Here is a 19,035-nt window from a genome sequence, read left to right on the forward strand (position 1 = left end):
TCCAAAAAGCATGTCCACTGTAATGCCTCCTTTTAACAAGCCACGATACCCTGCCAGAGAGGATCAGCTCAAAAAACTGCTTTTGTATTGCAGAAGAAATAAGCTCAAATCAAATCAACATTTGGGTTCAGAATTTCATTTCAGTGTTTCGGAGAAAAAATAATTGCAGCAAGTAAAGAGAAAAGAGAAGAAGAGTGAGGAGGGAAGGAAGGCTTACTTGCTTTGCTACCTTACCCGAGCGGAGCTGCTTGATTCGCCCATTGCTAGTCGCAGTGTCAACAGGCAGGAAGTCCTTGAACCAGGAGATTTCAGGATCAGGGTTACCACTTGCAGCACAGAGCATCGTGGCTGTGCGGGCTTTTTCCACCACCTTCAGCTGTGGGCCCATGTCAATGGTTGGGAAGCCGGCTGGGAGATGGTCTTCTGCAAGAGTTAGAAACACACAAGGTTAAAGAGTGTAGTGATGGGATATGGTTGCAGTGACAGCAGTGCATTTGTACAGCATCTGTGCCTCTGCTGGAGAACAGCAGCCTGACTTCCCTACTGAGAAGATTTTCAAGCCCTTGAAACACATTAAGATCTATAATGAGCATTCATTACACCAATAGAAGCTTCCACTAAATTTAACTCCATTTAAATCAATTGCCCTGGGAAACGTCCATAATTTTCATTGATACGTAAGCTCCATCTATTGTTGTTAATAATTCAGTAAACGCAGGTATTTGCCTTTTTGTGGGAGGACCGAGTTGAAGATAACAGACAAACACAAAGCCAAATAGTTTGAGGCATCCTGAAAAACAACAGCTAAACAATAAAACCCCTTCGAGTGGTCCAGAGAGGCTCATTTTATCTTTTTTTTTGACTAGGAACATTCTGTCACACTGATAGGATGGACTGTAAATCTCCTCTCATGCCCCCAAATCTGATTCAGAAAGCTTTTAGAAACTAATGAATGTGAAGCTAATGAGCCACACTGTGCTCATGCCTCGCCAGACTGTGCCATGGCAAGCTCCTGGTGCATTTTCTGAGCTGCAGAGAGCGACAAAGGTGTGTGAGAAATGGCCAGTGCACGCCTTGGCACGTCTTACTGAAATACTAGAAAATGAAACGCGCCTATAACTGCTAAAACCATTCATAGAGCAGGTACGAAAACAGTTAATTGGGTTTGCTGCTGCAGAGCACGCTCAGGTATGCGGGGAGGAATACATTAGGCAGCCTTCACCGATAAGCCAAGGCATACTCCGACATCCTCATTCAATAGCAGCTGCAGAACAGAGCTCATTTACTCATTCTGTGGCAAGATGTACTGTACTCGGCTAAGGCTGAACTGCAATCAAAAGGACGTACTTTTACAGGAAAAAAAAAAAAAAAACATTAAGAAGCTTTTAAAGTGCCAGAAACTCGATTATATTCAGTACGTTCCTTTTTTTTTTGCTCTGTTTTAAGGAAACTTAAGCAAACCTTCATCTTTGGCAATCCAGTTCTGCAAGGCTCCCAGCTCACTGCAGTGTTTAAACAAACAAGACCTCAGCATCTTTGCAAGTTCCAGAGGAGTCCGAACTTGTTGCAATCTGATTTTTCCTGTTATCATGACACATCTTGAACCATATCCCTTACTCTTGACAGGAAGACACCAGCAATAGGCAACCTCAGGTGCTTCTTTCTACCCGTATTGCCACACCTGCAGCACACATGGCCTGTAGCGGCAAATCACAGAATCAGAGAATGGTTTGAGTTGGAAGAGACCTTAAAGATCATCCAGTTCCAACCCCCCTGCCATGGGCAGGGACACCTCCCACTGGATCAGGCTGATCAAAGCCCCATCCAACCTGGCCTTGAACAACTCCAGCGATGGGGCACCCCTGACTTCTTGGCCAACCTGTGCCAGTGCCTCACCACCCTCACAGTAAAATATTTCTTCCTAAAATCTAACATATCTCTCCCTAACATCTCAGGAGAACTCCCAAGACCTTTGACGTGTTGTCAAATCAAGACTCTGAAGCAGAAGGCAACATCTGCTGTAAACAAAACAATGCCCTGGAATATTGTTTTTCTGATGAGAGTCGCTATGAAGCATCCAAGGTTTTCTAAAGGAAAAAAAATGGTTCCCGATGCTTATTAAAAGCACAAACCATATTTTGTTTCCCAGACTGGCCTCCCTAGAAACCTCTCTCATCACGAGTAAACATAAATGGAATTTTTTTTGTTGTTGTTAAAATGAAAGGTACCACGAAAACTAGTTCTTTTTTTAATTTGCTCTCCATTGATTTTCAAAGACAAAAGATACATAGAGCTTAACTGGAATGACACCAGCACTAGCATTCAATAACAAGCAACAGAAGCACTCAATACTGAGCAACCACAATGCATACTCCTACATGGCTGAAAAGAAACAAAAGAAGGGTACACACAGAACTACAGCATGGTATGGATTGAAAAGCAAAGGAAGATACATAGGAGAAGCAGTAAACAATGACATTCCCTTGGATTGAGGCCCAGTTTGCCTAAAGTGCAGCACCTTGCTATTTACAGTATTGAAAGCAGATGTTTACTCTGGGAAGGCTGAAACCCTGCAGTGATCTAATCTAATCACCGTGATTACCATTGACAATCTCTCCTGGTTTGTTCAAGATTTTACAAAGAATGCACTGGGCTAAGTACCATCCAGTTCACTTCATCCAAAGTCTGGGCGGAGGCTTAGCACATAGCTGAATGCAGATCTGAAACCTGCATTTGCGCAAGAAATCTCTTCCCCTCTGCAATGATTCTTTGCCCTCAGAAACAAGAGAGATCAGAAAATCCTTCGCAGTGTCTTATCCGTGGACCAGCCTGCTGCAGCGACGGTGACTGTTCAGTCAAAATTAGCAGTTTGTGAACAGCCACGGACCAGGAGAAATTATATGATGTAACCTTGACTTCACCGCGTACACCAGAAAGATGGTGATTGCAAAGACCTGGCAGCAAAGCCACCTCTGCCATACTTAGATCAAGCCTTTTCTCTCTCAAAGAGACTTACAGCACTGCTCCCATACTATGCACTCTCTGCGAGCTGAAGCGATTACAGTGCAGAGATGAGGATGCTGGGTACTCAGCGCCTGGAGGGAGGGCACATGCATCCACCATGCGATGACTCTGAGCCCCTAGACCCCATGCAGGTTGCCCAGGGAAGCTGGAGGTGTTCAAGGCCAGGTTGGATGAGGCTTTGAGCAGCCTGGTCCAGTGGGAGGTGTCCCTTCCCATGGCAAGGGGGTTGGAACTGGATGAGCTTTAAGGTCCCTTCCAACCCAAACCATTCTCTGATTCTATGATTGAAACCTGCCTATTTGCTATGGTCACACTGCCACCAAAACTCAAGCAAGCACCACTTGCCTACACCTACAAATACGCACAGGCAGCAAGAACTTGTTTTATCCCTTGTCAATCAAACATAGAGGCAATGGTGGCATTTAAGAGCAGCAGTGTGCTTCCAGGAGGCTGCAGTCCTAGGTCACATCACTGAGTAATGAGATGCCAGGGGAAATCCGACAGCTGGTCTCTGATGGCATGGCACCTCAGGTATCCGGAGGCTGGGGTTTGCCTGCTATTCATTCGTGGTAGCTCCAGGGGACCTGCACTGTGCCAAAGTCGCAGTATTCAGGGCTCAAGCTCAAGGGGAGGATGAGCACCTTCTCCAGAAGTGGTCCAAGTGCCTCAAGTACCCATACCACCATGAAATGGAGGACATCAGATACTTCAGGTCTTGTCCATAAAGCGTGGCTCCGGCAACCCCCTGAACCCTCCTGCAGGAGTGGCTCTGGAGAAAACCTGAGCTGGTCACACCCCATAGCAGAGCCCAGCACAAGCCCATGCCTGCCCTGTCAGTAACGCTCCTGCAGAGATAACGGGGCTTCGTTCCAGCCTAGCTTGGCGTCACTGGCTTCACTGGGATGGCGAAGGATGCCTCTGTATTCAAACCCTATAGGCGATGATAGGAGTTCAGAGCTGTTCTTGCCTCACCTTCCCCTCCGGCAAAAGTCTAATCTAGGCCTAATTATGAGGCTTAGTCGTGCCTCGGCTCCTTTCAGCCCTCACTAGTTGTACTAACTTGTCTGCACACGGAGCTTGTCAGTAATAGCTATCCTATTCATGCCAATACATGGATACCCTTATTCTAGAAAATGAGTTTGTCAGCACTTGCTTTTATTCAAGGATAGCTGGTGTGCTTTTAAGACACATTAAACCAGGCTATGAATCCGCTTTCAAGTGTAGACTATCTAAACAAGTTTTTCTTTCTGGATTTCACATACTTTCAGAAAGGTTGTACTTGAGGTAGGCATTAGGTTAAAGCAAGCAAAATCTAGGCGCAAGCACAATTTTTTGGGGCCACTACAAGTTCTAATTCCTTCCACAGGACTACAGCAGCAGAAGTAGGAATGACAGAAGGGAAAGCAGGAAGAGATAGAGAACCAGGAGGAAAGGAGAAGGAAACGGCAAGAAACTAAAAAACCAGCAGGTTTCGCAGTTACAAACTGAAACGTGGAAAATCCATGACCAGGCTGAGGTCTTGCTAGCATAGTCACCCACCAAGGAGCCAGGAATGTCCCTCTGGCATCTAGCATGACAGCATGTGCAGAGGATATCTCATGCTCACTTGACAGCTCCCCTTGCTAATCTTCTTTCTGAGGTGACAGAAATCTAACCCCGCTTCTTTTACAGCTCTTTTGTGCCACACATTTCCCACCTTTAAGAGAAAACTTAAGGTAAGAAACCTTTTCCACAGCTCCAAACCGGAGCTGAGACCTCTAGAGCAGCTGCAATTATGTGTCTCATTCACCAGCTCCCCAGAAAGCTGCCTTTCTTGAGGATGCTACCGCCGAGAGACACGTGCCTCTTGGGGCATCCTTATTTTCTGCATTGCTCCAAATATCAAGTGATGACAAGGAACATGGAGGCAATTGCAATTTCAGTCTTATGAGAAGCGCTGATCAGCCCCAGCATGGAACAATACGTGGATGACAGCTGCCTACAAAAAAGGCCTGTGGAGGAGTCGGCGGTGAGCGCAGCTGCTGATGGCTGAATCCTGCAGGATTACACCCAGGATTTTGCTCGAAACTTGTAATCTCTCACAGAACAGAAAAGTTGAAGGGATTGGATATCAGGTTCCAACTGGTGGCAAACCCTGTACAGCACTCCCTGGTTCTGCAACCACACAACTGTGTTTTGGCAGCCCTGTCATGATTCGGCCCTGTAAAACCATGCCCCTACCTCTGTGAATTCCCTCCGTGTTGACGCAAGAACCCCTATTTTAGAAATGACAGTGGAAACTGTAAACACATTTATGGGAGGTATTTGTCATATTCTTCTTTCTATAAAATCCAGGCCTGCTCAGTATCAGGAGTCCAATTGTTCAGATGGCTGAGGGAGTGGAAAAAAAATGATGCCTAATATGATTTGGAAACAGCAAAAAGCAGCTTTTCTATACGTTACAGCCATAGCTGTGAGGTTAAATCACACAATCTATCAAAACCCCTGCCCCACTGGGAAGGGGTGTTCTCAACTCATTCCAAGTGAGATATTGGGCTTCATCCCCACACAGGGCTGGAAACGGCTTATCTGGGCCACTGGCTCCTGCCAGCCTTCCTCAGCCGAGGAACTTCCAGCCCAACATCAATTTCAGGGGTTTGATAGGGATGATTAAAACACAGAGCTGCTTTGTTTTCAATTCTGCCAGCTATCCAAAGCCACTCAGGGGCGTGCGGTGCTAGGGACAAGCCTGAAAATGGACTGAGGGCAGAGAGATCTCTGACAAATGCGTTTGACTGCGGTCAGCATTGCACAGGAGCAGGAGACGCGGAGCAAAAGCTATTTCACACGTTCCTTACTCATTCGGTGAGGCAGGCTGGGAACTCACCCAGTTCAAGTCACTGGGGCTGAACAGACCCTGGTAAGAGGTGGCGGTTTGACGCAATAGAACATAGCACGTTGCAGAGGTAACCAGTGTCTACCAACTGACGCGGATTTGACGGATCAATGAAATTACTTCACAAATTCGACAAGCTTCCAAATCTCCCTTTGAGACACTGAAATGCATTAGCAAATGCAAAATTACCAGTGCAAGGACGGCAGGCTGGGTAGTCGGCAATATTAACTAATGAAAGCTGCAAGCCAGGAAGATCGTAAGCACACCACAATCCAGGACATCTGTTTGCTGAATAAACAGCCCTAATTCCTTCAGCACAGGTTACACAGCACGGCTATTCAATTACCGCAAGACAATCAAAAGCAGTCGAGCAGTCCAGCGGCCCAGAAGAACGGCATCATTTTACATGATAAGAAAACCCTGACACTGCTCTGTTCAGGTTCAACTGAAGCAACACAAAGAGCATTTTATCAGCCATTTTGAGGCAACGCTCTCTTCCTGCACCTTCTTCTTACAAAAGACCCCTAAGAAGTACACCAAAAATATCCAAATTCACAGTGCCCAAAGGCATCCCGGTGTCGGGCTGCTGCCCGTGTGGGGACCGGCAGGAGAAGAGCAGCATTTCTGTGTGCTTGTTGTGGAAGCCAAGTCTCATGCCGGCTAATGAATGCCCCGTCGACACTGGCACCGCCTTGTAATTGCCTAAGGAAAAGGTGGGGCAGCGAAACCAGTCTGTTTCAAAAGGCAGCAAAGTCTTAATTACTAGGTTAGTAAATATAAAACAGATTCAGGCAGGCAAAAATATACAAACAGTCATCTATTGATGACAAGGCTTTTAACGACAAATCTGCCGGTTCTGTATGACATCACGCCAACGTGACATGCTGAAGCCGCATGCCGAAAACGGGGAGAAGGGTGCAGATGAATGGGTGGGTGTGGAAATGAGCTCCAGAAGGACTTCTCTGTGTCACGGTGTAACCACATGAATTACTGCACAAGAGCTTACAGTAAACAAAGTATTTGCTGTCTCTTAGGAAGATCATAGCAGCCGCAGCAGCAAAACAGTTCACAAAAGAAAGAATCTGAGTCAGTTCAAAACAAAGAAAGCACTGTAAGGAAAATTCAAGAAAACACGAGACTAGACACGGCAGAAAAGTATAAATTATCAGGCAGATTCCTGCCCTAGGGGCTCACAGTGTGGGAGCTCACAAGACCTCCTCATTCTAAAGGTTATGAGTCCATAAAACAGCCTATGGAGAGAGTGCTACCCTTCAGGTGCCAGATGGGTGCTGCTAATGTCCTTTCCTGGCTGAACAGCAATTATCTCCATTTACAAGCTACCAATACCTTCTTGGCAGCACAGCTGGCCGTTCCCAAGCACCTGCTTATCTCAGAGAGAAGCAGGATGGCTTTGCAAAGAGGGGGATGCTCCTAAGAGTAAGACATGGCAGCACTTCCCAGTCAGCTCCAACGTGGATTCAGCCCATACTCCTCCCAAGTCCCAGCGCTGCTTCTCCCTGTGCTCCTACGTGTGCAGCGGCAAGGTAACTCACAGTAACTGCAGCAATATGTCACCTCCCCAGGGCTGAGCACTCTGAGCACCCACTCAAGGCACAGCCTTGGTTCTCCAGGCCTGAATCACTGAATGGTTTGGGTTGGAAGGGACCTTAAAGATCCCTGTGGGCAGGGACACCTTCCACTGGATCAAGTTGCTCAAAGCCTCCTCCAGCCTGGCCTTGAACACCTCCCGGAATGGGGCGCATCCACAACTGCTCTGTTCCTCAAGGGACACTGCATCCCAATGGGATGAAACAAACAGTTCCCCCCAGCCCTCAGAGATGCTGTTATCATCCAAACAACCTTCCTTCAGGACTTACGATGCCTCTTGACCTGCCCCAAGGAACTGACCAGGACAAAAGCTGGCGCCACGGATGCAGGACCAGTCCTCCACTAAGAAATACATCCTCCTTCCCTTTGAGAAGCACCCACAGCATGCCACTACCAAAGCCTTCCAGGACACACCAGACATAGCCACACATCAGCCATAGCTACCACTGAGCTTCTCACGGGGTACCTAATCCAGCCTAGATTCGGGCTGGGAAAGAGAAAAGAGCCACAGCTCTGGAGGCACTGACGAAGGCAACAATTTTCACCCTCCAGCATGGCTGTCCCCTAAGCACAAGTCAAGGGAAGGCCTGAGAAAAGTCCCTCTGGGGAGAAAGAGCACTTCCACTGCCACAGCATTGCTCTATTCCAGTCCAGCGTCTTCATAAACCCTTCAAGGCCTGCTGAAATGACTGAATCTAGCCACAACTTTAGCGGTGAACAGGCAGCTCCTCTCCCTCCTTCACAGATAACAGCTTGTGAGCTGTGCTTCACATGGGCAACAAAGATGATCCATAGCTGCTGAAGCTGATTCAGAGCAGACCAGAAGTATTCAGTCACAAACTTGGACAAATTAAAGGTTTGCACCTACCACCCACTGTTTCAGTTCTTAGTTTAGGGATCTTTCTAAGTAATAACAACCTCTACTCAGTACGTGTTAGCTGTGGAGTCTGCTGCCAGCTAGGAGACCTCAATCCATTCTGGAAGAGAACAATTATTTGCACCTTTATCAGATTAGACTGCAACAGCCTGAGATGGCATTTATGAAATTCCTACTACAACATCATCCTTCACTCATCCTAGTTACCTCTTCTTGCTTTCCACTTTGGCTTCCTCACAATGACAGTCAGACTTGCAGTCTTGGTCCTAAAGTCAAGTTTTTCCAAGACTTAAACCAAATATATATAAAGAGCTACAATGCTCGAGAAGGAAGATTCCAGCAAAAGCTAATCTGTTCAGGCTAAACAAGCTCTGTGCCACAGAGCAGAGCTTCTCCAAGTTGATGACACAGCCTTAAAGAGTAGTGGGGAAGCGTAATGCAAAGCTCCTTAGGAGGTGAGGACCATCCTAGATCACCTGCTCCAAATTCTAGCCCACTGTTCTGCCATGAATGTAGAGCAACATCCACAGACAACTAAAAGTCAAAGACACAACAAAACAAGCATTTTCCTGAAAGACCTGAGAAACTAGTCGCACCTGTTGATAAAGTACTAAAAAGGGCTTTGGTTGTATGGCACTGAGAGTCTGTCATTTATTTAAGAGTTCAGAGTAAGGCACAGCAGAAACTACAGCAAGAAATGCCAAGAATGTGGGTGAGGAAGAGCTTACACACAAGTAAAACAGATCATATCTGCAAGATTCCCTGCCTGAGAAAATGTCCGTTTTTAACCCTTGTTCGGTGAGAAAAAAAAATATCTTTTTTTATTTCCTCCCCCAAAACTACAGCATCATTTCGAGCAGACAAGAATAGAGTTTTGTGGGTCATATCCAACAGCCGACAAATAGCTGATAAACAGTTTCAACAACTATTACATATAAAAAAAAACCTTATCAGCTGGAGGCATGCACTGAAAAAAAACTCGCGAAAGTTCTTTAAACACAATGAATTCAGAAAGGTTTTGTAGCCAGCTATTAAGACTCCATAGTAAAGGAACAGTAAAAGAAGACCATGCTGTGCCTTCAGGCAGGACTGTGCCATTTGTTGGTACCAACTGTTGAATACAACTGCCTGCAGATCTGTTTTCAAACCATTGTTTCGTTTTAACATTTTATACTGAGAAATACAACAGAACTATTGTCACTGCACGTTTCCTCATGACAGAATATATAAACACACTCCCACTAAAACATACCCCAAACTTCAATCTTTTCAGAGAAAAGCATGGAAATAGCTCTTGTATTCCAAGTCATTTATTAATCCTCTGCATTTTCCATATTAGTTCACCTGCACTGAGGTGAGATGCTATTAGCATAGAGATTTTCATTTTTAAGATGTGCAATCAATAATGCATTTCCATATGCCGTTAAATACAACATGTGGTTAAATTAATGGAGCATTTGACTTTTGATCCATGTACGTTTGGTTGCAGTTCAGTGCAGGAAAAAATGCACGAGGGCTGGGTTAATCTGACAGCAGAGCTCTCCCACGCTTTCTAACATCGAGTTTCAGATTAAAGTGAACCATTCCTGCTGCCACTCAGCTGGAATACTAAATCTGTTCATTTCCACTTCACAAGCCAGAATGCAAAATTCTCGGTCACTTAAAACACCTACTGAAAGGCCGAGATCATGCTAAAATCTGATTTCTATGTAGCTCCTGCAGCCTGTCTGCATCACTGCCAGTCCAGGGGCTTCTCCTCCCGTGGGGGGATGTCACAGCCTGTCAAAGCAACAGTGGCCAGCAAGTCTCAAGCAAAAACTTTAAGATTAGGGATGGGAAAAAATTGTACATTTTGACAAACCATCCTGCTGAAAAAGACTTCTTTTCTGGCAACTGTTCCAACATGGAAAAGAAAAAGCACTGCCCCTTCTTGCATCTAAGGCACTGGAAAATGAAGGTATTCAGAAAACATGGAAGAGCAATGATTGTTAAATTTTTAAAGATAATCACTGTGATATTATTTGAGAGAGAAAAAGAACTCCCTCTTGTCTATCTGTAACCCTCCCCAAAACCTCCAAACAAAAACTCTTGAGAACATCCTAAATATTCTGGGAACTTTAGCTTGGAAACTGAAATTTAAGATTGTACTGGGGAGGAGCTGGAGAGTCATGAGAGAAAGCAAAAATATGCTCCAGTTTGGGTGTTTACAAACTGCCAGTGCTTCAAAAGGTAAAACAAAGAATCCCACCCTGGCAGAACACCCTCCTCAAACACCTTTTTGCTCTCTGATCTCAAAGACTAAACTGAAACTTGAAGGCAACCTCCAAAATTGCCAAGCTATTGGATGGAGTAACTCTATGATGCTGTGAGAGTTTTAATCCCAAAGCTAGCAATCAAGGTGTGTGGGTGTGGGAAAGGAGGACAAACACAGTTCTTGGCAAAACAAGGCTCCTCTGCAGCAAATAAGCTGAAAAGCAGGAGCCCTGATGCTCAACAGCCTGCTCTGCTCTCCGCCTCCCTGTGCTGCCTCTCCCCTCACTGTATGCCTTTTCTCCAGCATCATCCTTTCCTACTGCTCTCAAAAAATTCTCATCTACGTGGCTCTGCCTGCCATTTCCTTAATTGTTTTGAGCAAATGCTCAGAAATTATATAAAAATATTTATAATTTTAGCAAAACAACTAAGACCAGAACCTGTCCCGTAAAGGCCAATATAGTAAAACACAAATAAAATCTCTAATTCAAGGCATTATTTCTTTATAATATTAAAAAAGAAAATAACCTTTAAGAAAACATTCATGTGTTGACACCAGTTACCTCGGTGACTCTGAAAATGTGATGTACCTTTTCTCAGAGAAATTCTATCTTCAAATGAAATGATAAATGTGAAGTTTCAATGCACTTGTTCTGTTGCAGCCAGCTCAAGCATAGCAGGTCTGCAGGCAAGGAAGTCACTCAAGAATTGCAAGAAGGGCTTTAATTTAATCCGAACTCCAGACAGATCAGTGATATGGCAAATCACCGCTTTCCATTCAGAAGTTTTTAAATACTCTATCATAGAAAACATCTTGAGATACTGGGTAACTAACTTTACTTACTTGTTGGGAAAGTGACTTTCTATACAGGAAAAAGCAAAGCAAGACAACCTGAGTCAGGCACAGAAATATTCTCTTACTATGAGTTATATGTCTTATATTAAGCCATCACTTTCTAGAAGATCCATTAATCGCACTGGCTCCAACATCACTTTAGAGGGAGACTCTGGTTACTTTAAGAGTCTTTTAGAGACCATATGAAGTAGAAAGGCCCCCACAAAGACCAGTAGCAACCCAATGACTACATGCAAACATAAACAAGACATTGCTGCCAGACAAGCCATGGTTTTTAATGCTGGGATGACGTAATTGATCAGAGTTTAACAGAGGACATACTCTTCTTTTTACAGATAACAAGTGTTGCAGAAGCTCAATATCCTATTTACTGCTTTGCCACAACACCCATCTTTTCAGAACGATCTGCAATAAAAGGAGTGGCTGACAATTTCAGCCAAGGCTTTAAACAAATCCCCAGTGCAAGCCCTCATGAATTAAAGAGCACGTAACAGATAAATGGAAAGCTGGCAGTGAAACCACATCAAGGCCAAGTGGATTAAAAAAATGGTACCTCTTGGCTCCTGTGGTACTCATCTTAATATAAACCAAACACAGGAGATCAGCTGAAATTCCTTTGCTGTTCAAGGAGAACAACACATGGTGTGAATTTTGGGGTTATCATATGCAGAGAGACAGAACCTGGACTTGATGATCTTTGTGGGTCCCTTCCAACTCGGGACATTCTATGATGCTACGAACATTAGACATATTTGCTGAGAGTCAAAAGTTCATTTCATCAAATACCACCGCAGAAATTTTCCTCACTCCTTCTTCCCTGGAACACAAGGAGGGCTGCAGAGCTCAGTGGCATGGGACTTCTCCTTCCAAGGTTGTGTTTTCCTTAAATGCGGACCCTACTTTATCCCTCACAACATTACACCTACCAGATACAGACCAACACAGCCAAAGAGACACCAACTTTTGGCAAGCTTCAGCTTGACTACGCTGGAAAATTAACTTAAGGAAAGCTTTGAAAGGATTCTTCCTCTATTGAAAACTGAGAAAATGAAATAGCTTTGAAATTTTAAAGACAGTCTGGTATTTTTCCACTGGAATATAATCTCAGGTTTCTTTAGAAAGAAACCCTGCGCCAGCTCCACACACTAGTGGTAGGGAGGAGCAGTTCTCACAAGGCTTCCTTATTTCTTTTTCTTTTTCAAGTGGGAAAACACAGAAAGGGGGGATAGAGGCTATAGGAAAGCAGGAGGAGGGGAGCTCATTACCAGGGAATATAGGGACAGAACAACAGGTAATGGTTTTAAGCTGATAGAGGGGAGATTTAGGTTAGACATTAGGAAGAATTTTTTTCCCGTTAGGGTGATGAGGCACTGGCACATGCTGCCCAGAGAAGTCGTGGATACCCCATCCCCAGAGGCGTTCAGGACCAGCTTGGATGGGGCTTTGAGCAACCTGATCCAGTGGAGGGTGCCTCTGCCCATGACAGAGAGGGTGGAATTGGATGGGCTTTAAGGTTCCTTCCAACTCAAACCATTCTACAATTCTACGACTCTCAAGGACCACCCTTCCCCAAAACCATCGGATATTTGCACTGAGAGCTTTACAATAGGGGTGATGCTACTGTGTTTTCTATTTCCCAGTGTGTATAAAGCAGCCAATGCTTCTACCCTGCTCTGTAGGTATGTGCAGAAGTGGCTGGCTGGCCACGGTCTAGCAGTCCCTCATATTTTCCCTTGTTGTGAGCCCGGAGGTGTTGCATTTTGAGCCACGTGGCCGCAGTATGTGCCTTCTCTGCTGCTGCCAACTCAGGCAACCGCTGCCACCGCTTGCTTTAACCCAGCTCAGGTTCAACCAGATTTTCCGGTATACATAACAATTGCACTATTTACATTTCAGACACCTAAAGGGAAGACACCCTGGCTTTGCTGGAGCAGATGTCTGAGAAGGAAGCTCAAAGACTAAAAAGCATGAAAAATCGCCGGCAGCCCCTCTGACCTGCTGCAGCACGGCCCAGGTGATTTTCTCTGCACAGACTGCCCAAGCAGCTGAGACACAGAGCTGCTCACTGCAAGGTGTCAGAAACAATAAAGCGATGCCACGCTTTGATTTACCGCCAGGCAAACACTGGCTGGCAGTGACCACACATGGTGAGGTCAGGCAGCTCTGTCCTTTCCGACTGCTGCGACAACGTGCTCACGGATCAGACTCCCAAAGTTGGAAACGTGAGCATGCTTGGGTATAACTAATTGGAAATAGGCCTTGAATTCCTAATAACCAAAGTTATGGTCTCTGGGATTTATGCCAAATTAAAGACAATTAATTCTCCTCTCTTGATTATTACACACCTTAATAGCTCTGTCCTTGAGTCAGTTCCATCCTTGATGCGCAGAGCCCTTTAGCTCAGTCTCTAAAATTTGATGTGCATGAAGAACAGTTAATAAGAAAGTTCTGAATCAAATCCGAGTTACCGTATCAAAATCTCTCATGTTTTACAACAGTGGAAAAAAAAAAGAAGTGGATTCAAAGCCTACTTCAGATCCTAGATTATAAAGGCATTTGCTGCACAGCCTGTGCACTCGAGTCTTTAGAGGCCTTAAACAATTCCACGTTTCTCTTTAAGACATTCTTTTAAATTATCACATGGCAGCAAATACAGATAATCAGGATTGTTTTCATTAAATGATTTCAGTGAAGTTCGCTGGCTTTATTTGATATACAAAAGACTATTTAACCTTCTCCCAAGATACTCTACTGATGTAATTACAAGCAAGAGATGAGGCACTGCTCTCCCAGCTGCAACCACTAACAGGGAAGAAAACTTTCTGCTGAGCAGAGGCTGCTGTAAGTCTTTCCTAGAGGATGTAAGAGGCAAGTATCTCCTTGCAGATAAAGATACTGCAAATCTTAATTTCCACAGCTCACTACACAGTGCACAGACCGCTGGTGTTGGGACTATTCAACTAGAGGGAAGTTAAGAGTGAATGTATGTCTAAGGTAAAATAACTGCTGGGACTTCTATCTGAAGCATCCCTCATGTGCAAAGTGAAAAAAGACCACGTCTCTTTTCAGAGCGTCAACAGCAAACCCTGCAGCAGGGCATACTCCGCGGAGGCTCTGAAGACAGCTCTGATTTCCGGAGCTGATGAGGGCCCCAGCCACAAGCTTGCCTGGGATGCAAGAGGACATACTTGCCAAGGACAGAAGTGGGTTTGTCTGAATCTCAGCTGCTTGCTGACAACCAACACAAAATGCCAGGACGAGACACCATGCACAATGAGTCTGATGTTTGAGATGACCTCAGATTCCCTGGGAAAACATCATCTTTCCTTCCAGACAGGGGTTTTTAGACTCATGACTGCCTGAGGGAAGACAAAATAGGTCTCCATCCTATATGTGAAAACCAACACAGTCCCAGTCTTCTCCAGGCGGCACCCAGTCTCCTCGTGACCAGACCCACATCTCAGCAGCTGGAGGAAGACCGTAGGGTTTTCTCTAGGAGACAGAAATGGCCAGGAAACCACAGACCCACGCAATCTCAGCAGCCTGCTCCCAAGGCTTGTACACCGCAGACGAGGCTCTCCAGCAGACAGCCAGCTGTTGGGATTTTCACCATATGTGCCCCACAGCAGATCTGAGGCAGATCTCTGCAGAGTCCATAAACAGGAAATCATTCCTCGTGACAAAGTAGGAGGGTAATGTCCCAAGCAAAGCCATGAATGTTGCCGTGTGAGAGCTGAAAATCCCAGTTTCCTACTGCCTGTTGAATCCTTGATCTAAGACTAATACGATTCTCCAAAGCATTTCACTCCCTAGGTTTCTTCTCCTCTCTTTCTGCTGGCTCCGCTCAGCAACATACCTGAATCCATGCCTTGAGACAGAAAGGTGCCTCCTAAAAGAATGGAGGCAGCGGTGAGAGTTGGGGACAGGAAATCTCTAAGGTAATGTGAAGCAGAAAGAGCAGGATAACTCCCCCTCAACTTGTAGCACATGAACAACCTTGGTCTCCTACAGAACAGCAAACAAATACAAGCTCACCTTCCCACACATGCGTGCAGCAAGCAAACCAGCAAAGTAAATGAAGCAAGTGAAAACACAATTTTTATTTGGTACCATGAGACATTACACTGAATAGTCTATATATTTTTATCAGAGAGATAAGAGAGCCCTTGGATTATAACACCTGAGAAACCCTGGTTTGGGAAACTGGGTCCTACCAGCCTGTGGAGCTGGGCTGCCAAATGCTCCGGCTTTGGACCCAGACCTTGACACACTGAGGACAAAGGCAAAAGGTTGATTCTCCCTAGCAAACCACCTGCAAACAGAATAACAGCATCATCTTACATTTACACTCAGAATAGAAATTAAATTAGCAAGTAGATTTTGATCATGAAGTGACCTTTAAAAATGATTGAGAGAAGAAAACATTAGCCACCGCTATTTGCTCTGATACGGATCCCTCCTGAAGGCAGCTTTGTGCGCAAAATATTATTGCTGATTTTATTTCACGTGTTCAAACTGCTTTCAAGAACGTAAGATGAATCTTATTTTCTCATTTTTTCATAGACAAGCTTTGCTGCTTTCTTTTGCACAAATTGGGACGGTACTGTAGCTGGACTTAAAAGAACTGGACAATTTTATGATGTTTAATAACATTTGTAGCTATAAAGACTAAAACCACTAAGGGTAATGAAATCTCATGCTCTGGCGCTTAAGGTCTTCTCTTCTTCTTGTCCCACATGCTGAACCATGGAAATAGTTCCTGGCAGCACAGGAAGGAGAAAACAAATTCTCCTTGGAGAAACCCACAGGGGCTGGACACAGCTGGAGATCAGAGTCACAGACGGCCAGACCCATGGCAAACTGCTGCGCCCTGCAATCTCTTCTCACTCAACTGTATTTATGACCAACATCAACATACTAACAATTACAGCATTCCTCGCACAAATCTTTATGAGTTTTCCAAATGAAAGTAGGCTTTTCTTTCTTCCTGGAAAGACTGCCAGAAATTACACCTGGTTTATGACTTCAACAACCACATTTTCTTTTGGTGCTCTCACAGTACCTTGCTGCTTCCTCACTTAAATAAAACTGCAGAGATTATGCAGAATTCATCTCTGCCTTGCGACAAGCTCTTTTAAAAGTCAATACCATTTAGAATCTGCTTTGACCTTGCATTTAGTCAGACATAATACCATGTACGATTCCATCCTGCACACAAACTCCCTTATTCATGTGTCAAGAAAGACAAGAGTTTTGACTGCTAATGCCTTCTCTTCGCATGCGAAGCCAGATCTGCCTAAAGCCCAAATTAGGGCAGGATGGCACTTTAGAAATTTGCTAACCTCTTATAATAGCCATCTATTTTTTAATATGCTTTCCCTCAACATGCTGATTATACAGTGTAATCACCCAGCTGTAGTCCATGGACCATTTGTTACTTTTATCCTCACAAAGGTTTCAGACATTGGGTGGCTCTTGGCCACTTATTCATTTGCCTTTAATAACCGATATTTTAAGCTGAACTATCTACCGTGTTGTAAGGGATGCTGCAGAGAATAAGGTGGCAGTTGGGTCATACCAGATGATCCATTAGTCCTTTGTGAAGCTCAGAAGATCACAGCACAGAAGATCTGAAGTTCCAGTAGTTTTTTCCACTTCCTAATGTCAGTTCTCTGTTTGCTGAACTTTTATTCCGCTGTCTAAATGCATCCAGCCCCAAACCTCTTCAATCCATTGGCCCTACATCTCTCTCTGCAATCCATAGAGTGGGAATAGTGGCACTGTTCGCATTTGCCAGCCTGTCCGTCAGGAACACACTCCTGCTTTCTGAAAAAAACCTGCTCTGAAGGACAGTATTTCACCTGTCTTTGCCCCATTCCAGACCATACATCTACATCTATAGCCTTTCCTTTATACATCTACTTGCGTAACACCATCTACATCCAATACCACTGTTATATAATGGATAAAAGCATAAAAACTATTGTCCAGTCCAAACATCTGCAAATAAAACTCAGTATTCCTACAACGGGCTGCCTCATTACTGCCTGCATGTTAGTCAACCAAAGACTGGACTCTCATACATCATCACTACCTCAACTGTCAGGCAACACAAAATTTCCACATCTGTGCACAAGGGGCAGGCAGCAACCCAGAGGGATGTAGGGTCTCCCTTCCCTTGAGCTTTTCAACTGTCCCCAAGGCTGTGCAGATAGAAAGCTGCCATGGCCCTGCTTGACTGTTTTAGGAGGGGATGGATGGCATCTTTTCTTTGGTGGAGGGCAGAAGAACACAATTTTTCATAGCACTAAGCACGGGTGTGTAAAGAAAAGTACAAGCAGGCAAGGAGAAATTCATTGGTTTTGAGGGCTCGGGGATATCCTAAGAGCAGAGAGCATGCTCCAGAGCTCAGAGAGGCCAGGCATCTCCCAGCTGTAGTGGAAACTTGCTGTTCTAGTACAGAGCAGAGATGGCAAACACTGTTCTTAGTGTTTCAAACAGGCCACAACAGGCTGTGGCTCTGGTGGGACAGGTTTGTCAGCCCTGTCTGACCTGCCTTTGCTGACAGCTACCCCCAGGCTGATCTCCTGAACAGGAGGAGGTGTGGAGGTCTGGGCAAGTGAGCTGGTCCCCTGTGTGCCCTGGGGGCTGAAAAGATTGAGCAAAGCCAACCAGCTGCAGCATGTCACAACTTGGAGCCTGATGGCACTTTGTCTTGCCTGGGTTTGTATTAGAATTGGATAAAGTGAGCTGATCAGTTGAATGATGAGCACAATTTGTCAAGCTGACCTGCAAAACGTGCCTGGTCCCCCCTGCCGTGGTATGGAGGTGCTGGAGCCTCTCTTCACAAGGAACGTGCTGCAATCCCGTCTGCAACCACTTTATGAAGAGCTTCTCATAAACTTGCCCATTTGCAAGCCACATGCAGCACAAGGCATCGCTGCAAACTCATAATTAAATTCATTACTCCATACAATTTTAAGCCATTCTTCAAATAATTACAGTAATTTGATAAGCAGAAATCTCATAAACCTGCTGCAGTTTTATCTTTCCCATTTGCTGTCTGAAGGAAAATGTGTGAGTAATTAGTTGGATGATAACAGTCCGGGTTATGCAAGCAAAACAAAATTAATATGATCCTTACTCTAAAAAAAGTGAAATTAAACGAAACCAATGACACCTAGGGCAGCATGGGTGGGAGCGAGGGAAACGGCAATAGCCAAAGGGAGCACGAGGAAGGTGGTGTTGCGCTGGCCACGTTCCCCACGCCTGCTGCAGAGGCAGGATGCTCCCAGGAGCAGCAGACTTGCAGCTATCGCTCCTCTCTCCTGGGAAAGTCACATCAGGTAACCTTGGTAACTCTAAGGCCCGGCGAAGGCAGAGGAGGCGGGAGGCGAAAGCTTCCTGCAATATTCACAGGACCATGACAGAACATTCATTAGCGCTCTAATGTCAGGAGGAATCAGCAGCCCGGGCGGCTGCACCGCCCCACTCTGCTTCTCACCTTGTTTATGAGGTTCCTGACCTTTCCTGCTACGAAGC

At 45.1% G+C, this 19,035-nt stretch overlaps 1 protein-coding gene across 20 annotated transcripts in view; it reads right to left on the bottom strand.

The window, feature by feature from the left end:
* PTPRF (protein tyrosine phosphatase receptor type F) overlaps positions 1–19,035 on the bottom strand; it is a 405,229-nt gene that overhangs the window by 114,495 nt on the left and 271,699 nt on the right. For all 20 annotated transcript variants that reach the window (XM_054072544.1, XM_054072564.1, XM_054072558.1 and 17 more), the window contains one exon: positions 235–423. In XM_054072544.1, the coding sequence (XP_053928519.1) occupies positions 235–423 (189 nt within the window). The remainder of the gene's footprint in view (positions 1–234; positions 424–19,035) is intronic.

The sequence above is a fragment of the Cuculus canorus genome, chromosome 8, assembly GCF_017976375.1.
Source record: "Cuculus canorus isolate bCucCan1 chromosome 8, bCucCan1.pri, whole genome shotgun sequence".
Classification (NCBI taxonomy): domain Eukaryota; kingdom Metazoa; phylum Chordata; class Aves; order Cuculiformes; family Cuculidae; genus Cuculus; species Cuculus canorus.